Raw genomic sequence first — 23,634 nt, 5'->3', positions numbered from 1 at the left:
ATCATGGCCTATTAAGGGATTTGAGTCTGGGCCCTTCCCTGGTACTGTTGGGGAGAGTCACACGCACAGCTGCCGCTGAACTTTCTATTCAGAGTTGACTTAAGCAGCATCAACATTCCTAGCACACCCATGACCCCAAAATAAAGATCCCCTGGGAGACAAGTTTCAAAATATTCTTTGATCACTAGTCCTACATTTTAATCTCATCTAGTTCCTTAAATATTATGAAAAGCTAACTTTTATATGTAAACTACATTCAATTCCAATATGTGGTTGTACTCTAATTTGTTTAACTATTCCTTATTACCAGACACTTAGATAATTTCTAAATTTTTCTTACTGTAAACAACTGGGCTTTAATCATCCTAATAACTATGTTTTGGGGGTACATTTCTTTTCTCAGGATAAATTAATATAAATTCTAAAGCTTTTGATACGTAGTATCCAGTTGTCTGAAATTCCCTTTCAAATTATACTCCCACCATCATTGTGCAAGTGTCTGATTTTTGGCACTTTGGTCAATACTGGGTTATCACTTTATTATTTTAATATATATTTGCCATTTTAATGGGTAAGACATTTACCTCTTAACTTCTTTTACCAGAGAACATAAACATTAATAAAAAGTAAATTTTATTTTTGATCCAAGTGATAGATGCATAGGTTAAAAGGAAAATAGTAAATTATGTTCTCCTGCCCCTCCTCTCCCTTCTTCAAGTCCCCCTTCCTGAAACAACTTTTAATCCTTTCAAATATAGTTACAATACCATTTTTATCTTAATAAAACCTGTTTATATTACTCTAATTATTTAAATGATGCTGGCAGAACAGGTAGTATATTTTTTTCTTTTATAGTTCTTTTTTTTTCCCCTAGAGTTCCTATTTTATTTTCTAAACATGCCTTTTGTTTGTTTGTTTGAGACAGAGTTTTGCTTTTGTTGCCCAGGCTGGAGTGGTGCAATCATGGCTCACCGCAACCTCCGCCTCCTGGGTTCAAGTGATTCTCCTGCCTCAGCTTCCTGAGTAGCTTGGATTACAGGCATGCACCACCATGCCCAGCTGATTTTTTGTATTTTAGCAGAGATGGGGTTTCTCCATGTTGGTCAGGTTGGTCTTGAACTCCCGATCTCAGGTGATCCACCCGCCTCAGCCTCCCAAAATGCTGGGATTACAGGTGTGAGCCACTGTGCCTGGCTAACATGTCTTTTTTATAAGTTAAATCCAACATCTTTTTAAAAAAAGTTCCATCATATCAGTCATTCGTTTTCCTTGAAGCTGTCTCTGTTCTCCTGTTTCAGTCTAACCTGCTTATTTTCTAGGTTTATTCTACAGATTTTATCCTAGTACTTACTTTGATTGCTTTCTTGGGTTTCAGATATATACATATATTTAAATTATTATTTATTTTATGAGATAATAACCATAAGTACATCCTATGAAAGAGTGTGTCAGAGAGAAATTTTCTGAGTTCCCACATGTCTGAAAGTACTCTCATACTTGATGGATAGTTTAGCTAGGTATAGACATTTATTTGAAATTGCCATATTTTTTGCAGAAACAATTGGTGTGTTAATTGCAAATAATTCTTATTTACCCCTTAGAGCATGTTGTTATGCATCTAACACTGCACTTGCCTACCAGTCCAAGCACTTATCACTCTGTGTTGTGGGGATCGGGGGCAGGATGGGGAGAGTGTGCAGGGTTGTGGAGAAGAGAGAGACTTGGAAGTAGCAAATATACCCTTTAAAAACAACTTTCTTAAAATTAACTTTTAAAACTAATTCTATATGGAGTTCTCTTCCCTTAAGTCAGTCCTACTTTAAAATAAAACTGAAGTTTAATTTTTAAAATGGATTTTTCAGGGGAAAGATGGACACATTGTGAATGTGACTGTGATCAGAGGGGACCATTCTGCAGTTCTTCCCAGAGCATTTACATATGTCTCTTCCTTAAATCCAGTTATTGTGACTCTGAGCAGAAACACAAGCAATATAGCAGGTAAAATATGTGATACTGCAAGATCTTTTTCTTCTTAGAGCATTGATCCTATAAAAAGGGCAGTCAGTGTCCTCTGAAATTTATTGTATTTTGGATTTAAGATTTTTATTGAAAGCTAGGAGATTTCTTTTTTCATCTTAGCCATCATCAAATCAATCTCCTGATATCTGCTTTTCCATCTGTAAAATGGAACCATTGTACAGATGGGACCATTTCCATCATGAAAAGGATGTGGGAATTCAAAAGTTACAATTCAAAATATATTTCTTGAGCATTCAGTAAGTGTCAATAATGATAACATAAACATATAATAGATGTAATTTAATCCTTGCCACTAATTTATAGGATTATTAGCTTCAATTTACAGATCAGGAAATTAAGGAATGGAGAGAATAAGTAATTTGTCTAAGATTTGAACACAGGTTATCTGTTTGTATATACCAAGTACTTATCTACTTGTATTTAACTGTAAAATACTGCTTTTTGACAGCAGCTTCTACTGTAGCAGTTTTTTAATATAATTAGAGTATAGGATGCTCTGATTAACTTAGAATTCTTGTTTCTTGACATTCTATGTATAAAAATAATGGATTCATTAGCACCAACTACATGAAAGAATTTTTCTTTGATAATTCAGAGGATATGGCAAGGTAGAATTATAATAATTTATTATCATGTAATTCCATATAGATTTGGAAGAGTAGCAGGTAACTTCCCTTTCTGGTGAACTGAATGCCAGATAACAGGGTTTGTGGTAGCCATATCTAAGGGTTTATTGTAAAAAGACCATCATATTTCCCAAAGAAAAAGCCTGAACTCAATTTTTCTGGTACTATTTTCATTTTCCATAGCTCAAGAGTACATAAATAAAGAGAAGCGTCCTTTAGCTTCCAATATTATTCAGCTCAGATAGTGCAGAAGAAGAATTTGCTGCCTTAGGCGACTGAAGTGTGTAAAATTCCTTAGTGGTATAGATTCTTCCCAATGAGGTAGAAAAGGGAGGGGAAGCTCCATGTTATATTCAGATTTCAGTGATTTTGGCTTTTAATAAAATTTCTTACCTGTAATGAAAAGAATAAATACATTATTTCAGTGCCAAGGAGGCATCTAGGATTAGCTTGACAATTGACCAAAAGCTCTAAAAGTTATGTTGTTGATACATAAAATTCGATGCATTCTTTTCAAAATTTATACTTGCATTTAAATCTTTCTACAAGCAGAATAAAAAGGAACATGTTATAAAATGCACAAAGTGTAGTAGCCTTTTGGGAATGCCTTTTTTAAGTTGGAGTGCTGCACATCTCCATCCAAGAGATGATGTTGATGATGACTGTGAGGCTGAGATGAAATGAAAATAAAAGCAGAAGAGGGACCACGGATGGGGAGTGCTGGTGAATTCGATGTGCAGGACCATTAGTGTTGGTTTCTGCAGTCAGGAAAAATGGAATCTGCATGAATCCCAGCTCAACCACTTATTAAAAAGAACTTTCAAGAAATTAAATTTAACAGAGTTTATTTGAACAAAGAATCGTAGTAACTTGTAGAACCAGGAAAGGTTCAGAGAGCTGCACTATGCTACATGGGCTGGCAGCATTTGTAGACAGGAAATGGAAGTGAGGCCAGAAACAGCTCCCTGTTTGCCTTATTGGAGCATGGTCTGATCAGTTGGCAGCCTGTGATTAACTGAGGCTCAGGTAGTTGAGGCTTTCAGTTTATCACAAAGTTGGGTTGCATTTCTTTATGTAGAGACTCAAGGTACAGAGACAGCCTTAGGCCACACTTAGTTGAACTTACCACACTCCTTGGGTAAGATATTTAACTTCTTTTATCTTCAGTTCCTTCATTTGATAGGTGGGAATAATTCTTTCAAGGTAATCATGAAAATAGGAGATAAAGCAGATAAAAGTACCTGGTCCAGGAATTGACATAGAGTAAGCACCAATAAACCTTTGTTGAAGTGAATGCCATAATTCTGCCAGGTATTGAATGCTTTATAAACAAGCCAAAGAAAGGCCCTGCCTATTGGTCCTATTTTTTTTTATTTCTTCATAGCACTCCAAGCTCCATTAGCTCAAAAGCCCGCCAATGATAAATTCAAACTTTTACACATCCGCTTGTTTTCAGTGTAGCCAAAATAAGCATATTTTTAGCCATTTAAAGTCCTCTTGCTTTGCATGCCCCACGAAACTGCACCCATCAGTCAGCTATAGGTAAGAAAACCCTGGGGCTATAAAATACCCTAAGCCGCTGATGCCTTTGGAGCTCTCTGTCCCAGAGGCTACTCACCAGGCTGCTGAGTGACATCATCTGGACACAGAACCCCACTCTCTCATCTTCCCACCCCCTCCTAGTTCCCTTGCCTTCTTCCCTTTCTGGATGGTGGCCCTATACTGTTGCCTCTGGAAGGTCTCATGCTGGGAGACTTCCTCCTCCTCTGTGAATCTGTCAAAGTACCACCCAAATAATGCTTGTTTTTTGCTACTGCCACCCCGTAGTCATGTCTTTTTCTTTGATCAGCAGTGAAATCCCTTGAACTCACTACACTGAAGCTTCAGACTTCCCAGTAGAGATTGGGAAGACATGCAGTCAAGAGAATGGGGAGCGAGGAAGAAAATGAAGTTAATTAAGGCCTTTTTGTGTGCTATATCATGCCAGATACTTTCCCAGGATATCTAACCTAATCCTTATAACAAATCACATGGAATGGGCTTTATTAACTATGTTATTGATGAAAAATCCAAGGCTTTGGGAGCCGTAAGTAAATCACCCAAAGTCACGGAGGTAATAAAATGGCAGATCAAGGATTTGAATGCAGATTCATAGTCTTCCCACCACACCACATCCCTCTTCTTTGACTTTTCTCTTTCAAGCAACCTCTTTCTCCTCCTCATCTAATTGGCCGTGGCATCCCATAGATACCAGCTCTGCAGTAGTCCTCAAATGTTACAGGCTAAAGGAGCTAGAGATGCTTTAGCCCAAGCCATGTCTCAATGGCCACACTGGGACACAGGAAAGGTAAGGACATTTATTTCCACTACTGCTGTTGCCCACTTGATTTGGTCCACTTGATTAAGACTACAATTGTCTGCAGATTGGATTTCGCCTCTCTTATCTTTTCAATTTATCTTAAAGACTGGAAGAACAGTTTTAATCGTATCTTTTCCTTGCTTAGAAGTCTTTGGTGGTAACTGCCGTCCACTGAGTTAAGCAGACATCCCTCTGGCTTGGCTTTCTTGGTCTTTGGCCCTAGGACCACCGTCAACTTGGCCTATCCCCAAAACAGAACCCTACCTGTGCCTTTCAGAACGTCACCCAATTCTCTTTATTCTCTCCAAGCCACTGGGTGATTAAGTAAGAAATTGCTATGAAAGGCTTTGGATAAAACCGTGAAATTTCTAGAAATAAACGATAAGCCCCCTCTTCTCTATGACTTTCTTTTTGGATTTATCTTTCAAACTCCAATTCAACTCTCATCTTGCCCATTCCATCTTTCCTGATATTCATAATGTTGCTCTGATTTGAGCAATCCCAGTGCTTAATTTTCACCTCTCTTATAGTATATCTTTTACTGAAGCAATTTTGTCACCTATTTTACTACCGTTGAGGCTTCTTTGAGGGCAGGGTGTGTGTTTAACTTATTTTGTGCCCCTTGCAGCATCTTCCTCGTGGTACTCAATAAATACTGGAGTTAAAAGAAATTGCATGAAAGTGTTCATTCATAGTATACACATTTTAATAGAGTTGCTAATTAAACTAAAAAGGCATTGAAATGCAAGACAGAAGACTGGGCTCAGGTCTTGACCTTTTTTTTTTATTTTAGTAATTATTAATAGCTATGAGGCTGTGGCTGCTGAGCTTAGTTTCCTCAAATGCAAAATGCCAGCATATTAATTGCCCCATATAAATCATCAGGATAGTGTGTGGACCAAGTGGGATAACATACGTGAAAGTACTCTGTCAGTTATGAGCTACTAAATTCACATACAGCATTACTGTAAGGTTCAGTGCACACTCAAATATAGCTTCAGTAGAAAAGTGGAGGTTAAGCAACCAATATGTGGTGCTCTTTGCTGGTTATAAAGACCATTAGCTCTGCAAACTTCTTGATTTGCCTTTGCATGGAAATAAGTTAGTGTCTCTTGAATACAATTGTCCTGCCAATTTTTCTTTTTATACCATTGAGGTTTCAGACCATATCTCTATTAAAAGAGTTGTTAGGCCAGGCAAGGTGGCTTACCCCTGTAATCTCAGCCCTGTGGGAGGCCAAGGCAGGCAGATTGGTTGAGCCCAAGAGGTTGAGACCAGCTTGGGCAACATGTCAAAACCCTGTCTCTGCAAAAAATACAAAAATTAGCTGGGTGTGGTGGCACATGCCTGTAATCCCAGCTGCTTGGCAGGCTGAGGTGGGAGGATTGCTTGAGCCCTGGAAGTTGAGGCTGCAGTGAGCCAAGATTGCACCACGGCACTCCTGGGTGACAGAATGAGACCTGTCTCAAAAAAAAAAAAAAAAAAAAAGTTGTTAGAAGTTTCTTGAAAAGTTTAGGTTGGTATCAAAACTCTTAGAGCATTATGCGTAGGGGTGACGGTGAATTTAATCCAAAAGGACAGTTTTAGAATTGAATAGATGGTTGAGCCCACAAACCCCACATCTCAGAGGCTAATGGATTCTTCTCAACACAGGTGGTGAGACCCTGGTCATTGGAGTGGCAAGGCTGGTGAACTATACGGATTTGGATGTGGAAGTCCACGTCCAGGATGCCTTGGCTCCGGTTCACACACAGTCGGCTTGGGGCCTGGAGGTGGCACTGCCCCCACTGCCAGCTGGCCGCCACAGAATTTCCGTCTCTATCAATGGGGTCAGCATTCGCTCACAAGGGTGAGGTGGCCACTTGCATTAATTTTGGATTTGTTTGATGGTCTAGCATTCAGCTAGGTAATTCTAGCTTTGAGTTAGGTAGTTTCTTTTTCCCTCGGAAGTTAGAGGTTAAAGACATGAACGTCATAACATTGGAACAAATCTTAGAGACCTTACAGACAGTTTGCTCTTCTCCTCAAAATACATATGGCTCTTCTGGCTTGCTCTTTCTTCTCTCTCTCTGTCAGGTATTTCCTAAACATCTCCCTATCTTCTGTAGGGTTGATCTCCACATCCAGTACCTCACAGAAGTTTTCAGCATCGAGCCTTGCTGTGGGTCCCTGCTGGGTGAGTGGCTCTTATGTGACTGTTATCAATTATCCAGCAATTCTATTTGCTGGATACTCAGATTTTGTTTCTGGATTAATTTGCCAGTGAGGTCAGAGAGAGGGGAAACAGGAGAGAAACTTTCCTCAGGCTCCAGGAACTGAGGGGTGTTTTTAAAAGGGTGTTAAAACTTGGTGATTCATTTGCTCAGGAAATTAAGGAATTTTTATGACAAGATGTGCCAGCTTTTCCTTTTCGGTCTCGTTGCCCAGTCTGGAGTGCAATAGTGCCGACTTGGCTCACTGCAATGTCCGCCTCCCGGGTTCAAGTAATTATCCAGCCTCAGCCTCCTAAGTAGCTGGGATTATAGGCGCCCACCATCATGCCCGGCTAATTTTTGTATTTTTAGTAGAGACAGGGTTTCACCATGTTGGCCAGGCTGGTCTCGAACTCCTGACCTCAGGTGATCTGCCCACCTCGGCCTCCCAAAGTGCTGGGATTACAGGCATAAGCCACCGTGCCCGGCTGAGATGTGCCTGCTTTTCTAATGAAAAGAGGATGAAACATCTGATGAGTGACACTCTAGAGTGGATATGAGAAAAACAAGGGCAGCATGTCCTGCATTCGCCATTTAGATGCTGTGCATGCAAGGAGGGGAGGATTGAATCTGTGGGTCTTCACTTTCCATGAGAGAGTCAGATGAAAGACTCAGAAATAGAAACACATATGCTGATATGGGAGATGGAAGAACAGGACAAATAGACCAATCTCTAAAACTATTTTCAGAAAGAATGGAAGGCGATCTAGTGGCATGTCAATAATAGTTGGGATCATGTGTAAGACAGTACATTATCCTTTTTGGATATAGTAAAATCCTCTTAAAAGCCACGTTGTACAGTTTGGTTATGCTGTGGGTCATGTTGCCCCAATCCTGTCCTGAAGATGGGGTTTGATCTTTGGTGGCCTCTCTACTGGAGAGTAAGGCAAAGATTCTATGAAGGTAGCAGCAAATTCACCAGCACGATTCAATGACTTTTAATGTCTCTCATGTATATGGAATATAGAATATATGGTACAATAAATAGAATATATTAGAATGTATAATATATGGAATATTGGAATATTATATAGAAAAATATAAATGATAGAAGACTTCAATTAATTTGATTTTTCACTAGCATATAAGTTGAATGTATACATGACAATGTACAAATAGTCTATATATAGCATACAGGATAATATTTCCAATAATATAACACATGATAAGAAGACTAAGAAATTTGATTTTTCATTAGTGTGTAAGTTGATTAAAGTGGTGGCTTCTAGGATATACAAAGGTACTTGAAAAGTTTGTGTTGAAGACATCCTTCCTATATAACAATTTATATTATTTTACTGTTATGTGAATTTACCACATCTGACTCTTGTCTAAATAATCACAAATTTAGCTTTGGTGGGGGTAAGAAAAAATAACTGAGGTTTCACTAACACATGCCCTAACTTCCACTTAATTGCCCTAGGACTTCCACAGGTGCTGTGAGTTCTTAGTTCAGAATATCAGCTGTAATATTTTGTTTTCCATATTCATACTTTAGGAGGGACCATCCTCAGCATCTCAGGAATAGGCTTCAGCAGGGACCCAGATTTGATTTGGGTACTTGTGGGCAATCGGTCCTGTGACATTGTGAACATAACGGAGGTGAGCATCTGGTGTGAGACCCTGCCGGCCCCCCAGATACCCTATGCAGGCGCTCCCACTGTTCCAGCTGCCGTGGAAGTCTGGGCTGGCAACAGGTCCTTCACCCATGGTCCTTCACCAAGCTTGGTGGGGAAAGGCTTCACCTTCATGTATGAAGCGGCAGCAACGCCAGTAGTCACTGCCATACAAGGAGAAATCACAAATAGCAGCCTTAGCCTGCATGTGGGAGGAAGTAACCTCTCCAACTCAGTCATCCTTCTGGGGAGCCTGAACTGTGATGTTAAGACCCAGTCCTTCCAGGGCAACGCGAGCCTGTCTGGATGCTCCGTCCCTCTTCACAGTCTGGAGGCCGGCATCTATCCTCTCCAAGTACGTCAGAAGCAGATGGGATTTGCTAATATGTCTGCGGTGCCCCAGCAATTTGCAGTGATGCCTCGGATAATGGCCATCTTCCCATCGCAGGGCTCGGCATGTGGTGGGACCATACTTACTGTGAGGGGGTTGCTTCTTAACTCTAGAAGGAGGTCAGTTCGGGTTGACCTCTCGGGTCCTTTTACTTGTGTGATTTTGAGTTTGGGAGACCACACCATTCTCTGCCAGGTTAGCCTGGAGGGTGACCCCTTGCCTGGAGCTTCCTTCTCCCTGAACGTCACAGTCCTGGTCAATGGGCTAACCAGTGAGTGTCAGGGGAATTGCACTCTCTTCATACGGGAAGAGGCAAGTCCTGTCATGGACGCCTTGTCCACAAACACCAGTGGGTGTCTGACCACTGTGCTGATTAGGGGTCAGAGGTTAGCCACCACAGGTGATGAGCCGATGGTGTTTGTGGATGATGAACTTCCTTGCAATGTAACTTTTTTTAATGCAAGCCACGTTGTGTGCCAGACAAGAGACTTGGCCGCAGGACCCCACTACCTGTCAGTTTTTTATACAAGAAATGGGTATGCTTGTTCTACTAATGTTTCCAGACTCTTCTACATTATGCCCCAAGTGTTTCATTATTTTCCTAAGAATTTCAGCATACATGGTGGAAGCCTCTTGACCATAGAGGGCACAGGCCTGAGAGGACAGAACACCACGTCAGTCTATATTGACCAGCAGGCCTGCCTGACAGTGAACATCGGTGCTGAGCTCATCCGGTGTATTGTTCCCACAGGGAATGGCTCTGTTGCCCTGGAAATAGAGGTAGATGGACTTTGGTATCACATAGGAGTCATTAGTTATAACAATGCCTTTACCCCAGAATTGATCTCTGTTTCTCAGAGCGATGACATCTTAACCTTTGCAGTGGCCCAGATCTCAGGAGCTGCAAACATTGACATTTTTATAGGAATGTCACCCTGCATGGGTGTCTCTGGTAACCACACCGTTCTTCAGTGTGTGGTGCCTTCCCTTCCGGCCGGGGAGTACCACGTCAGAGGCTATGACTGCGTCAGAGGGTGGGCCTCATCTGCCCTGGCGTTCACCTCAAGGGTTATTATTACAGCAGTGACGGAGAACTTCGGTAAGTCAAGCAAATAAGACAGCACACTTTCTTTATGTAAATGAATTGGTAGCTCCTTTCACTTCTGGGAAGTAGAAAATGAACACGATCTGCCTGATGGAAGGAAAGAGAAGCCCACTGGCTTCTTACAATCCCAATTCCTTCCTGAGGCTTGTCTTTGTTATGCTCTGTTTATGAAGATTTTTAAATTTTTATCAAGGAAACTGCATATTCTCTAAATGTTTGATTGTATTTTAATTTGATGCATTAACTGGATTTGTATTTTAAATTAAATAACACCATTTGTAAGAGCTCATAATTTGATCATTTAAGAACATAAATGCCTTCACCTAGTTTTAGACCCTATCTGCCAATTTGCATTGTTTAAAATTTATTAAGTATGATTAATTTTTTATCATTTTGTAATATTTCACAGGCAGACTCATATTTCAACAATAATAAGCCAAATGCACAGAACAATTAAATTGGTTGAACTGTTTTCTCCCTTTAGGTATACCAAAAATTGCCTAGCCTTTCCCTCCAGTGAAGAAAAGGTTTCAATTTCTATTCACTTAAAGCCTTATTACACTTGAGATAGTTCAAATTTGGTTGTGATTTAGAAAGTATAGAAAAAACTATAGAAACAGAATCTTAGACTGATGAAGTACTAACTAAGACATTGCTTAGAACAAATTTGGTCTCAGCTTGGTGGAACACTGTGGGGACTAGGATTTGGCTCTAGTCTGTCACTAATTTAGCTAATTTATGCTTGACTTTTCTAAGACTCAGCTTCCTTATTTGATAAAGGAACGACTCCCTAAGATTCCATGTTTTTTTATGATGGAAGAGCAGGGAAATAAGAAATGCATCTTAAACAAAAAGCATTATTTTTGAGTTAGTCAAGTGGCTAAGTTACCACCTAGACCTGGTATGAAGGCAGTAGTGATGGGAACTCTGTATCTCAGTGTAAACTAGAAATGTGGACTAGTTTTACTGATACAAATGTCCCAAAACATGTACAGTTATTGCGTCACTATTAGCAATAGCAAAAGAGGAGAAATAATGGAAATTTCAATAAATAGACAAATTGTCAAATAAATTGTAGCAGGGCCCTATAATGGAATTCTAAGTAGCTATTAAAATGAACTGGATCCATAGAGTTTTGGAAAAATATCTATGCTATACTTTGAAGCAAAAAAGCAAGTTCCAGAATAATATGGATAGAATAATCCTTTGAATCAGAAACATAGATGCTTAAAAATTCTGGAAGGAGCCATAAGAAACTCTATACCTGGATACCTCCGGGGAGGGAGTCAGGTGGTTGGGGGAATTTTTATTTTCATTTTATGGCTCCTTGAATAAAAAGTTTAAAAACTACAAATAAGCATTAATTTTCTATATAAAAATTATTACATTAAAAAAAAATCTCTTTAACACAATAGGGTATTGAATGTGATGGAGCCAGACAAGGCCAGTGCCTAAGTAGAGAGGAAACTGAGGCCAGCAGGCACCTCAAGCCAGTTGTGTGGACTCTGAGGATGTGAAAAGAAGGATGAGTAGTGAGGAAGCAAAGATTTGAATTTTGAGTTGAGTAAAGAAGGGAGATTTGCCTGTATGATTATGAACTTGTACCTTTGTCTTTAAAGGCTGCCTGGGTGGAAGGCTGGTGCATGTGTTTGGAGCGGGATTTTCTCCAGGGAATGTCTCAGCTGCTGTGTGTGGTGCTCCCTGCCGGGTCCTGGCTAATGCTACAGTGTCTGCCTTCAGCTGCTTGGTTCTGCCCCTGGATGGTGAGTAAAGAGGCCACACACATATATTTTAAAGCATATATATGGAAATGATATTCTTTGGTTAATTCTATTTTTGTGATTAATGCTGTACTGACTACTAATTTCTCTATGTGTGCCTAGGAAAAGAATTTCTCTACTCCTCATCTAAAATGATAGTTAGAATCTGAGGCCACCTGTTACAATGATTCATCATAACTTTTGTCATATTAATATGTCAATGTTAGATGAATATCGAAACACTTACCACCTGTGTTCTTAACTGCAGTCTTAGGATGACGGAGGAAGTAATTCTGAATTCTGAATGTTAGTTTCAATGACAGCTATAGGAGTCATGGAGGAAACAAGCTCTTGGCTTTGTTCTGAGATGAGGTTGCTGAAGACATCTGCTTATTGGAGGTACCAGTAAAGGGATGGAGATTGTCAAGCTGGATATCACTTGAAAATTAGCTTTGTGTGTTCAGTTTTCGGTTTCTTATTATAGGCAAAAGAGCCAACGCTCATGTTGTCTTCTTGTTCTGCAATATTCACATAATTACTTATTTCTTATTCAGTAAAACACCACAATTGCTCACTACTTTAAGCTGCGTAGCGATCATATAAATTGTGGTATGAGAAGCCATGTCTTTGTGGGGAAAGAGATGAGAGAGGAAGTTGCAAAGCTTGGGGATTCACAACACATGGTAATACCCCACTGAGCTTCAGGAAAAAAAAGTCAAAAGGAAGAAATTACTGTTATTACTGCAGGACCTAACTGCATTTGAGATAGCTCACATTTAGCCAGGTGATTACCTTATTCGCCTAATCATAAATCTTGTACCTGTGCACTTAACCGTTTACATCCCTCCTTTCTGTGTAGTGTGGTAGGTTTTATTCCTAATTTATTTGTCTGCAGCTTGAATGTGGGCTAAAGATTTACAAAATGATAAAAGCACCACATCATCTGAGCTTGGATGAGAATTTAATGATGGATAATGCTATTGTGATGGAAATTTGAGCTGTGTTGTCTTATACAAAAAGGAGAAGGAGGGGAGGGAGGAGGAGGAAGAGGGAAGAGGAAGAAGAAGGGGAGGAGAAAAAAAATTGTGGTTTAAAATGCTAGAAATTGAATTTCCTGTTATCATCATGTATATAAGCACATTATGGAAGAGAGATAGATTCCACATTGGGAAATTTAGGATACAATAGAAGATTGAAGTTGAAAACATTGTCTGTTTGATTCACTGCTCTACCTCCTCTGTTTGGAACAGTGTTGCAGAGGGTATGTGCAAAATTAGTGCTTGATGAGGAAGAAATGAGAGACTGGGAAACAGCGTAAACAGAAAGCTAAGACTGCACATTTATAGGCTCTAATTTTTAACTAATACTGCTACATTTTTTTAAAAAGCTTTCAAATATACACTGCTCAAATTAGTATACTTTTAAAAGCCCCGTGTTATTATTTCAAAACACTTAATTTCAACTAGTATAAGATAAAAATCAATGCCGTTTCAGGGTCAGGTAAGTTGTGATATTTTAAGTTTTATAACTTCTGGGGAAGAATAATGAAATAATTATTGTGTTTAGAAAGATTTAGGAAAGAACTCAACATTCCTTGATTTTTAAAGAGGAAAATTAGTTGGAAACTGTAACTATTTATATGGCCACTAGGTGTCACCAAACACTCATTGATTGTGCAAGGCACGCATTTACTCTAGAGGAATGCATAATTTAATTTTCCTTTCATAAAAAAGTCTTTTAAAAGACTTTCAATCACAATGTCTAAAGATTGAGAGGAAATTGTGAGAGCCAACTCCAGAGGTTCCTTACTTAAGATCCAAGATGGGATTTGGGGATTCTGTTAACCCGCTGAAACTGGATGAAGCATTTTGAGTACGGGATTGTGTATTTTTTTTTCCCTAGGAAGTAGGTCTATAATGGACATCGAATTGTCAAAGGGGATATGTCTTAGACATTACTAGAAACTACTACTAGTTTCTCCATTTTCAGACAGGATTGAGTACAACCAAGTTAGCTAAGAATCACTTGTATTTTTAAAGATTTTTCGGAGGAGAATTTCCCAGCAGCAACCCTTACAAGTGTTTGGCAGTTGCTCTTCTCAGAGAAATCCATCCTCTGCCTAAGGGATGCTCCCCTACTCTAATTTTTTCAACCTTAATCAGCGGGTGGTTCTTTGGGAAGCGGAGTAATCTCAGTTCCTCTATGGCAGCGGTTCTGGAAGTGTGCTTCCCAGAGCAGTAGCTGCAAGGGCCTCACCTGGGAGCTCGTTAGAAATGTGAATTCTTGGGCCCTACTGAATCAGAAACTTTCCAAGTAAACATTTTAGCATCTCACTTTTCAGCCCTCTCTGAAAACCTACATTCTTTCCTAATTTGAAGCCCCAAACGAGGAAGCTGTTCTATACAAGCAAGTTCTGGCCAAATTGGGTAGCATCGTAAGATGCCTGTGTATCGTCTGATCCCATATTTGTTTGTACAATTATACTGCAGTCTTGCTGGTTAATAAGCTTTCTGTTACCTACTGTTATCCCAAGGGGTGTGTGTATGCACGCACACGTTTCTACCATGGCTGTGCACAGCTGGACTTTCCTCATATTTATATGATTTCTTTTTTTCTTTCGTAGTTTACTATCTTACTCTTTTCATTTGTTCTTTTGTTTATTTCTGTTAACTTCTCTCATTTACCAAGGTCGCTTTGAATTCTGACCCGTGTTTTGAGTTTTTTTCTTCAGTTTGACTTTGTACAATAGATTGATGTTTCACATTCCAGGTTACAGATAATGACCCTGAACTCAAAAGTTCCTAATTATTGTTTTGTTTATGCCTGTGCCACAGGACTAATATGTTTTCTTTACATGTGTGGGGCAGGGGGAGTTAAATCAGGGGGCTCTACAAATGTGCTTTTGCTATTTTGGGGGGTCACCCATTTTTACCAACCCCACAAACTGTACTTCTAACAATAGGAGAAATTTACTTTTTCTTGTAATGAGTTGCCAAAACATCCTGTTAGGTGAAACTAATACTTTGTGTTTGTTTAAAATGAGCAAAATCTTGATCTTTGGCTTTCTTGCATTTATACCTTGAATTATACCACATGACATTTTCATGGAAACTTTAACTTTTCCGTAAGGCATGGAAAGGTAAAGTGATTAAGGTCACACAGCTATTTAGTGGCAGAACTTTGAGTAAAACCCATAGATTTTGATCTCCAGCCCTGGGTGATTTTCATAATCCTGCTTGTCAATTTGCATCTACTTAATCACCTTTAATGAATTCATTATTTTATAGGTGTGGAGCTTGTTTTTATTTGCCTTAGGGCTTACTAACTGGAAAGTTCTTACGTTTCGTCTGTTCATACAAGAGTCCTACTGTCAGTCACTTTTATTGCCCTAATTCATTCAAAACACATTCACAGCCAACCTCATAGGTGCCAGGTGCTTTAGAATATGACAGCAACAATAGTACTGTTTGGGCATGATTGCATAACTACAAACCCTCTCCCACGTACTTATCTCAGGTAACCCTTGCCGCAGCACTTTGATGAGGCGGGGAAGCACAGGTCTAAGCCCACGGCCCTTGATAACCTTTGTTGCGTTACCTGCACGGGCAGGCTTGCTGCAGAGGAAGCAGGCTACAGAGATTTTTTTTTCTTTTTCCCTCTTTATTAAGGTTTTCAGACAGAGCTGCTCCGAAACCATCTCATGTGGAGCTTTGTTCATCTTCTAGTTAAAGATCATTCCCAGTCTGCCTCATGATGCTTTTTATATGTGTGTCATGACTCAGAAAAAAACGGCCTGAGAGTCAGAGTGCTTCAAATACTTGCTTTTTATCTCTATAACATGTTAATGTTTATAATTATAATTATTATAATTATGTGAAAATCAAGAAATTAATAAACTTATCCAAGTCAATAAGACAAACAACCCAATAGAAAAATGGGCAAATGAGGGAAACAGGAATTTCACAGAAGAGAAAACATGAGTTGTTACTAAACATAAAAAAGTTGGTCAACTTGGCCAGGCACGGTGACTCACACCTGTAATCCCAGGACTTTGTGAGGCTGAGGCAGGTGGATTGTCTGAGCTCAGGAGTTCAAGATCAGCCTGGGCAACATGGTGAAACCCTGTCTCTGCTAAAATACAAAAAATCATCCAGGGTATGGTGGTGAGCACCTGTAGTCCCAGCTACTCAGGAGGCTGAGGCAGGGGAATTGCTTGAACCCGGGAGGCAGAAGTTGCAGTGAGGTGAGATTGTGCCAGAAGCCTGGGCAACATAGCGAAACTCTGTCTCAAAAAAATAATAATAATAATAATTGGTCAACCTAAAAGTAATCATTGAAATGCAGATTAAGACCACAATGAAATGCCATTTTACACACCTGACTGGCAAAAATTAAGAGTCTGATAATTGCAAGTGCTTGTAATTATATGGAGTGATGGGAACTTACAAATATGGCTGGTAGGAATACAAAATGGTACAACTACTTTGGAAAACAATATGGCACTATCTTGTAAAGCTGAACTTGTACCTACTCTTTGAATAAGAAATTTTCTTGATAGGCATGCACCCTAGACGAAATTTTGTACATGTTTTTAGTAGCAAATAAATAACTGGGAAATACCAAAAAGTTCATTGATAAGAGAATAGATAAATACATTGTGGTAGTTTACGCAATGCAATATTGAACAGCAGTGAAAATGTATTAACAATAGTTATATGTAGTAATGTGGATAAATCTTGAAAATATAATATGGAACGAAAAAATCAGACCCAAGAATATTTTATCATGTGTCATATTTTATAAAGTTCAAAAACAAGTAAAACTCAATCTCTTGTTTAGGAATACAAATGTTTGTGATAAAACTATTTAAAAAATGCCAAGTGGTTATTTCTGAGAATGAGGAGGAAAGGGACAAACTTGGGGAGAAACACACAGATTTAAGTGTATTACAAGTGTTTTATATCTTATGTTGGCTGGGAAATTCACCTGAGTTTTTTTTATGATGATTATTCATATTTTACAAAAATGATACTTGTATTTTTCTGTGTACATTACACATATACAATACATTTTTAAAAAAGTAAACTGCTAACTTCATATTCCTATTGGTCAAAGGAGGACACAGGAACTTCATTTGTGAAACCGATTAGAGGCCTTCGGTTCTCTCCGTGGTTTCTTACTAACGGTGACTGTTTCCTGCAGCGTCCTTGGCTTTCCTGTGTGGCCTGAAGCATGAGGAGGACAGCTGTGAGGCTGCCAGAAACACCTATGTGCAGTGTGATTTGACAGTTGCCGTGGGGACAGAGCAACTGCTTGAATCGTGGCCTTACCTCTACATTTGCGAGGAAAGTTCCCAGTGCCTCTTTGTACCAGATCATTGGGCAGAGTCAATGTTTCCATCGTTCTCGGGCCTCTTTATCAGGTAACCTTACCTTCTCCCTCCCTGAACTTCCCCACAAATTCTTGGCCAATGGACCAATGGAGCCATCAGAGAGTGTAGGCTGGGTGGATGTGGCCTGGCAGCCGTGGTAGGGGCTACAACTCTCTTGGAGGGCCCATTCCATTGTGGATTCCAGCCAGCCTGCATATCAAAGCATCGCCTGTCTTTTTCAACTGTTTGAGAGAACATCTGAAAAATCTGCCCAGTAAACAGCTCGCTTTGTTCTTGCTTAGATTTTAATATTTATCTTCCGATCCAAAGCAACATCTGGTGAATGCCAATGGGGAAAAAGATTAGACGTTATGAAAAACAGAAGGCTTTTTCCCCGCTTTCCTTTTTCTTTTCTTTCCAAACAGATTCACAAGTATGAAAAAAAGTCATAGAGAAATCCAGCAGATTGTACAATGTTTATTCAAAAGAAGGGGGGTTGCATAGATGGAATTACTGTAGATCTAGGATTTAGAAGCCATAAGCGTATAAGCATTTTTTTCAACTTAAAAAAGAGCCTCACAAATAAACACCACAACTTTCCAAGTTAACCCCCCTTTTCTAAACAAATAAAAAAGAAGTGTGACCGTGTTAGTAATTCTGGATTGCTTTCATTTCAGCAAGGAGTTCCTTTCCTACACAGGGCGGTGTCTCATGGCTGAACATTGTCGTGTAAACTTCTTTATGTCTTACGTAGATAGAGTGGTTACCTTTGATTATCTAATGAAGGCCTCTTTTCTTTTTCTTTTTTTTGAGACAAAGTCTTGTTCTGTCGCCAAGGCTGGAGTGCAATGGCATGATCTCGGCTCATTGCAGCCTCTGCCTCCCAAGTTCAAGGTACTCTCATGCCTCAGCCTCCCCAGTAGCTGGGACTGCAGGCATACACCACCATGCCCAGCTAATTTTTGTATTTTTAGTAAAGACAGGGTTTCATCATGTTGGCCAAGCTGATCTCAAACCCCTGAGCTCAAGCAATCCACCCGCCTTGGTCTCCCAAAGTGCTGGGATTATAGGCATGAGCCACCGTGCCCTGCCTCTTTTCTTATAAAATATGAAACTAAACAAGACCATTCCCCACAGTGAAAGAGATAACCAGCTTCTTTTCATGGCAGTCTGACTTTGTGATGTCCTGAGACAGTTTGTGTCTTAGTGTGAATTTGGCACCAGAGGTTTAGGTTTAGTTGGAGGAAAAGAGGAACCTCCTTGGCTGGTTGCTTTCTAAAAGGGCGAGAAGAACCCTGTTTAGCTCACACAGGAAATGGAGTGCTGGGTATTGTACTCAGGTGAGACTGGATTTCAGAACTTACTGATGCTGGACACCAGGAAGTACATTTCAGTAGTTCCTGGCTCCATTGAATTCAGGGACTTCATCTGAATCCCCGAAACTCTTCCTTTGGAGTTCTTCCATGCTCTTCCTCTTCATTGTATGGGATGGCTGAGGCAACTGAGCCTCACACCCCATTGACGGTATAGTGTTACCTGTGAATATCATTTCAATGGTAATGATTGAATGCTGCTCAATGTTCTGGCTATTGCAGTAGGCAAAAGTGGGTATGTTTTCTTTTTTCTTTTCTTTTTTTGAGACTGAGTCTTGCTCTGTCGCCCAGGCTGGAGTGCAGTGGCATGATCTCGGCTCACTGCAAGCTCTGCCTCCTGGGTTCAAGCCATTCTCCTGCCTCAGCCTCCCCAGTAGTTGGGACTACAGGTGCCCACCACCACGCCTGGCTAATTTTTTGTATTTTTAGTAGAGATGGTGTTTCACTGTGTTAGCCAGGATGGTCTCAATCTCCTGACCTCGTGATCCGCCCACTTCAGCCTCCCAAAGTGCTGGGATTACAGGCATGAGCCACCGCGCCCGGCCAAAAGTGGGTATGTTTTCTTGAGTAAGAATTACAATAAGTGCCCTATGATTTAAACAAACAAAGTTTAGTGGGGATGAGAGTGGGGGAAACTGGCAGTGGTCTTTGTTGCCAGTGGGAAGGTAAGGTAGTGCAATCGTCAGAAGACAATTTGCCAATTCACGAATAACCTTAAATTCTTTATACTCTGTGACCCAGCAATTTCTCTTCTAGGATTTTATTTTAAGAGAGTAGATAGAAATGTGTAATATTTATAAACAATCATGTTCTTTGAAGTTTCAGGTATCAAAAAAATTTGCAATGAAACAAGTTTTAGTAATAAAGAATGTATTCAAATGATATGATACTAAGTCACCTTTAAAAATTAGGATGTACAATATTTAACCAGACAGGGAAATATTTATAATATATTGAGAAGTGAAAATCATAGGTCTCAAAAGATTATATCAATTTGATCCTACTGTTGTACATAGTGTATATGTTTGTACGCACATAGGTTACTAGAGAAAAAGCTGGAAAGATTTATCCAAGAATGTTGATGGTGCCTATCTCTAGGTGGCTGGAGTAATGACCATATTTATTTTCTTCATTGAGTTTTTATGTGTTTTTCAAGGGAACACAATGCTGTATCTCCCTGCCATCCACAACAACTATGGGGTTTGACGTCATTTGACAAAGAGAGAAGTGCATCTGTGGCAAAAATTATACCCTGTCTATTCGTCCGTCCATCCATCCCTCCATCCATCCATCCATCCATCCGTCCATCCATCCATCCATGATCCATCCATCTATCCAGTATATCCATCCACCCATCCATCCATCCATCCATCCAGTCATCCATCCATTTATACAGTATATTCATCCATCCGTCCATCTATCCATCCATCCATCCATCCATCCATGATCCATCCATTTATCCAGTGTATTCATCCATCCATCCATCCATCCATTCATCGATCCATCCATGATCCATCTGTTTATCCAGTATATTCATCCATCTATCCATCTATCCATCCATCCATCCATCCATCCATCCATCCATCCATGATCCATCCATCTATCCAGTATTGATGACATCCCTACTCTGTTCTAGGTGTTGTGACAGGTACTGGTGGCTCAATGGTGGATGTCATGAAAGTCCCTGCCCCTTAAGGATAGAGAAGAAAGTCAGATAATAAACAGGATGATCCCGTGTTGTGATAAGTGCTATAAAGTGATAGAAAAATAAAGGGGGCTACTTTAGAGAGCATACTCAGACGAGGCTTCTCTGAAGAAGTCATTCAGAGGCCAGCAGGGTGGGAGTAGACTGAGAAGGAGGAAAAGTGGGCCCAGGTGGGCTTGGAGAGATATGTGAGGCATTGAAGGCCAAAGTAAAGAGTTTGGATTCTCTTCTAAGTGAAGATTAAGTAACTTCCCAAAGTCACACAGTCAAGCCATGGCAGTGTTGAGACTGAACTCAAGGCTTCTGATGCAGTGTGCTTAGTGCAATGCTGTGCTGGCAGCCTCAGTGTGAGAGCCCTGGCTAAGCTTTGTGAGTTCAGTGACGTTTCAGAGCCACAGGAAGCAATTTCAGGGGAAGTGAGAGAGAGAAAATGCCTGCAAAGTGTTTTCTCTCCCTGTCCTAAGGAGCACAGCCAAGGTTACTTGCTTACTTTAGGATCTAATCAGATCAACTAAAGAACAATAGTTTGGGAGTCAGGAGTCTTAAGTTCTAGAACAATCTTTGACACCATTTTTACGCAGTATTTTTAACTACATCCCCCAAAATAAATATTTGTGTGTGTGCAGTGTGTATGCATGTATATCTGTATCTATATCTGTACATATATTGATCTCTCTGTCTATATATGCTTATGTTGCATATATATATATATATATATATGCTTATATTTATACTTAAACATGGCCAACTGTGCTTCTTAATTCATAGGATTATTGTGGAAGAAACCATGGAAGAGTAGCTAGCTATTTAGAAGCTTTGAAATTTTGTAAATGTTAACCTATTTTGGATATCCTGGTGTCTCAACTAATTTTGGTGATGGCTTTTTAATGAAAAAATTCCTAGCAAGGTAGTTATGGAAATATGGAAAGAAGTGTGAGCTGAAGCTGGTAAACAAAAAGTCCAAGCTAACAGAAAGGGGTTTAATTCTCTTCAGAGCAAGAATAACATGCTCAGCAAAAACAGTGTGTTTCTAACAGGCGAACAGAGGGCAGAGTGACTCAGCCCATTTTGCTTGTACCTCTGCCAGCGAAGAGTCAGGAAAGAGCATAAGAAGGTTTATGAGGCAAGTGGAAGCCCAAAGCCAAGAAAGGCTGTAAAAGGAAGTTGGTCACTACTTTCCTTGAGTTCAAGTCTGTAGTCTCAGATCATTCATAAACTGGGTACAAAAAACTCACTCTTATGATTGAGGACCTATTGCTGGCAATGAACCATGAGAAGGGGTCACATAACAGAGGTGATGGGCAGATATTCTATGAACCTAACAAAAAGAGGAGGAATTCTGGAAATTTAGACAACTAAGCTTGATGTTATCCCTGACAAAATTCTAGAATGAACTATTCATCAGATAGTTTGTGAGCCTTCAGAAGTGAAAGTAGCCATCTGGAAACCAATTTACGAAGAATGTGATGGTGTGGGAAACCAACTTCATTTCCTTTCTGATAGGTTTATAAGTGACTTATGATATAAACATAGAGGGAGACCTTCACAAACTATTCCAACCACTTCTCCACCCCCAGTAACAAAAAAAGGTTCTAGGTGCAAAGCCCAAAGTGGTCTGACGCAAGGCTCAAGTTGCTCTGAAGTGAGCAGAGCAGTGACTTTTTAAAAAAAAGTCTGCGTGAATTTTGCATTTGATTCCATCACATTTCTATATTGATCTAAATATTACATTACATTTTAATTTAAAAGTTAAATTACTTTGCTTTTCCTTTCTGAATCTTGGAATATGACTGACGCTCCAGGAATAAAGGATGGATTCATCCTGTGGCTTTGTCTGCCCTGTGGACGAAGGATCAGCAAATGGATTTACAGCTAGGTCGCAGGCTACAGATTCAAAACAAATTTGAGCAATGGGTCTAAACCAGTGAGAGAAATGTAACAATAATAAATGTAAATTTCCACATTTACATTTTTAACAATAATGCTACTAAAACTACTACCTCCAACAGCTATAATGCGAGCTGCCTTTATTGGATTCGTATTGTGCGCCAGGTTCCATGCTAATCGATTTATATGCTTCATTTTGCTCAGTTTCTTCAACACCTCCACAAAATAGGTACTTGATTATTGGCAACTCCATTTTATAAATGTGGAAACCAAAGCTTAGTAAAGTAATGGCTTCAATGTCATGTAGACGGTAACCATCTGCCCTGGGATTCAGATCCAGCTGATCTGCTTCCGAGCCTAAGCTTTACATGACAGTGCTCGTCAGAAAATCATTTGAACCAACACATCATGGTGAAATCCTCAGAAAGCTGCAGCTCTGAGACTTTGAGTTGACCACTATCTAAGTATAAGCACGGTGGTCTTCAAAATGAACACAGTGTCAGGTACCGTGAGAAGGAGGCTCAGATAAAGGCGGACCAGAGTCCCAGTGGTCAGCCCAAACAATCTGCCTTCAGATCTGGGTGGCATGATGTTAACATATTGACAATCTACCTTATTAGGTCTAGAGGACTGTGGGTTTGGAAGTCATGTCTTAGGTAAATACAGAGTGGAGAACATTTTAGCATGAAGAAGAGCAGATTAAGTGGTGAGATGTACTAGTTATCCTGCTCATTATTTCTAGCAAATTGTGGAAGAAAACACTTTGACATTGATTTGAAAAAAGATGGTAGGGTTTGAAATGGTGTACGGTTTCTCAAGCAGTGACCTTTTTGCCCTTCTCTCCACCCTTCCTGGTCTTCCCATGGGATCTGCCATCTTCCTGGCTGATGTTCAATCAGCATTTCAAAACTTGAGAGCACTGCTCTGGGAAACAGGACCATCTGGTTTTGACCTCAGAGCTACCGTAGTTCTGTGTTTGACTTTCTGAGAATCTCTTGATCTCTTTGGGTTACATTTTTTACACCTCTTCCTAATTTATAGGCTGAAATGAGATCATACATATGAGATTGTTGACAAATATGAAACATCATGCATTATTATTACTGATAATTTTTGAGTTAGTTGCAAAAATGCCTACAGCCAGGATGA

General features: G+C 39.8%; 1 protein-coding gene across 1 annotated transcript in view; it reads left to right on the top strand.

Moving 5' to 3' along the window:
- The window catches only part of PKHD1 (PKHD1 ciliary IPT domain containing fibrocystin/polyductin), a 462,062-nt gene that overhangs the window by 51,160 nt on the left and 387,268 nt on the right, over window positions 1-23,634 (top strand). The window contains exons 28-33 of the mRNA XM_055263099.2: window positions 1,863-1,998; window positions 6,679-6,874; window positions 7,134-7,201; window positions 8,776-10,383; window positions 12,009-12,152; window positions 17,352-17,571. Of these exons, the coding sequence (XP_055119074.2) occupies window positions 1,863-1,998; window positions 6,679-6,874; window positions 7,134-7,201; window positions 8,776-10,383; window positions 12,009-12,152; window positions 17,352-17,571 (2,372 nt within the window). The remainder of the gene's footprint in view (window positions 1-1,862; window positions 1,999-6,678; window positions 6,875-7,133; window positions 7,202-8,775; window positions 10,384-12,008; window positions 12,153-17,351; window positions 17,572-23,634) is intronic.

This window comes from Symphalangus syndactylus, chromosome 23 (assembly GCF_028878055.3).
Source record: "Symphalangus syndactylus isolate Jambi chromosome 23, NHGRI_mSymSyn1-v2.1_pri, whole genome shotgun sequence".
NCBI lineage: Eukaryota > Metazoa > Chordata > Mammalia > Primates > Hylobatidae > Symphalangus > Symphalangus syndactylus.
Note: the sequence above shows the minus strand (reverse complement) of the source record. Positions and strands in the feature narration are given on the sequence as shown.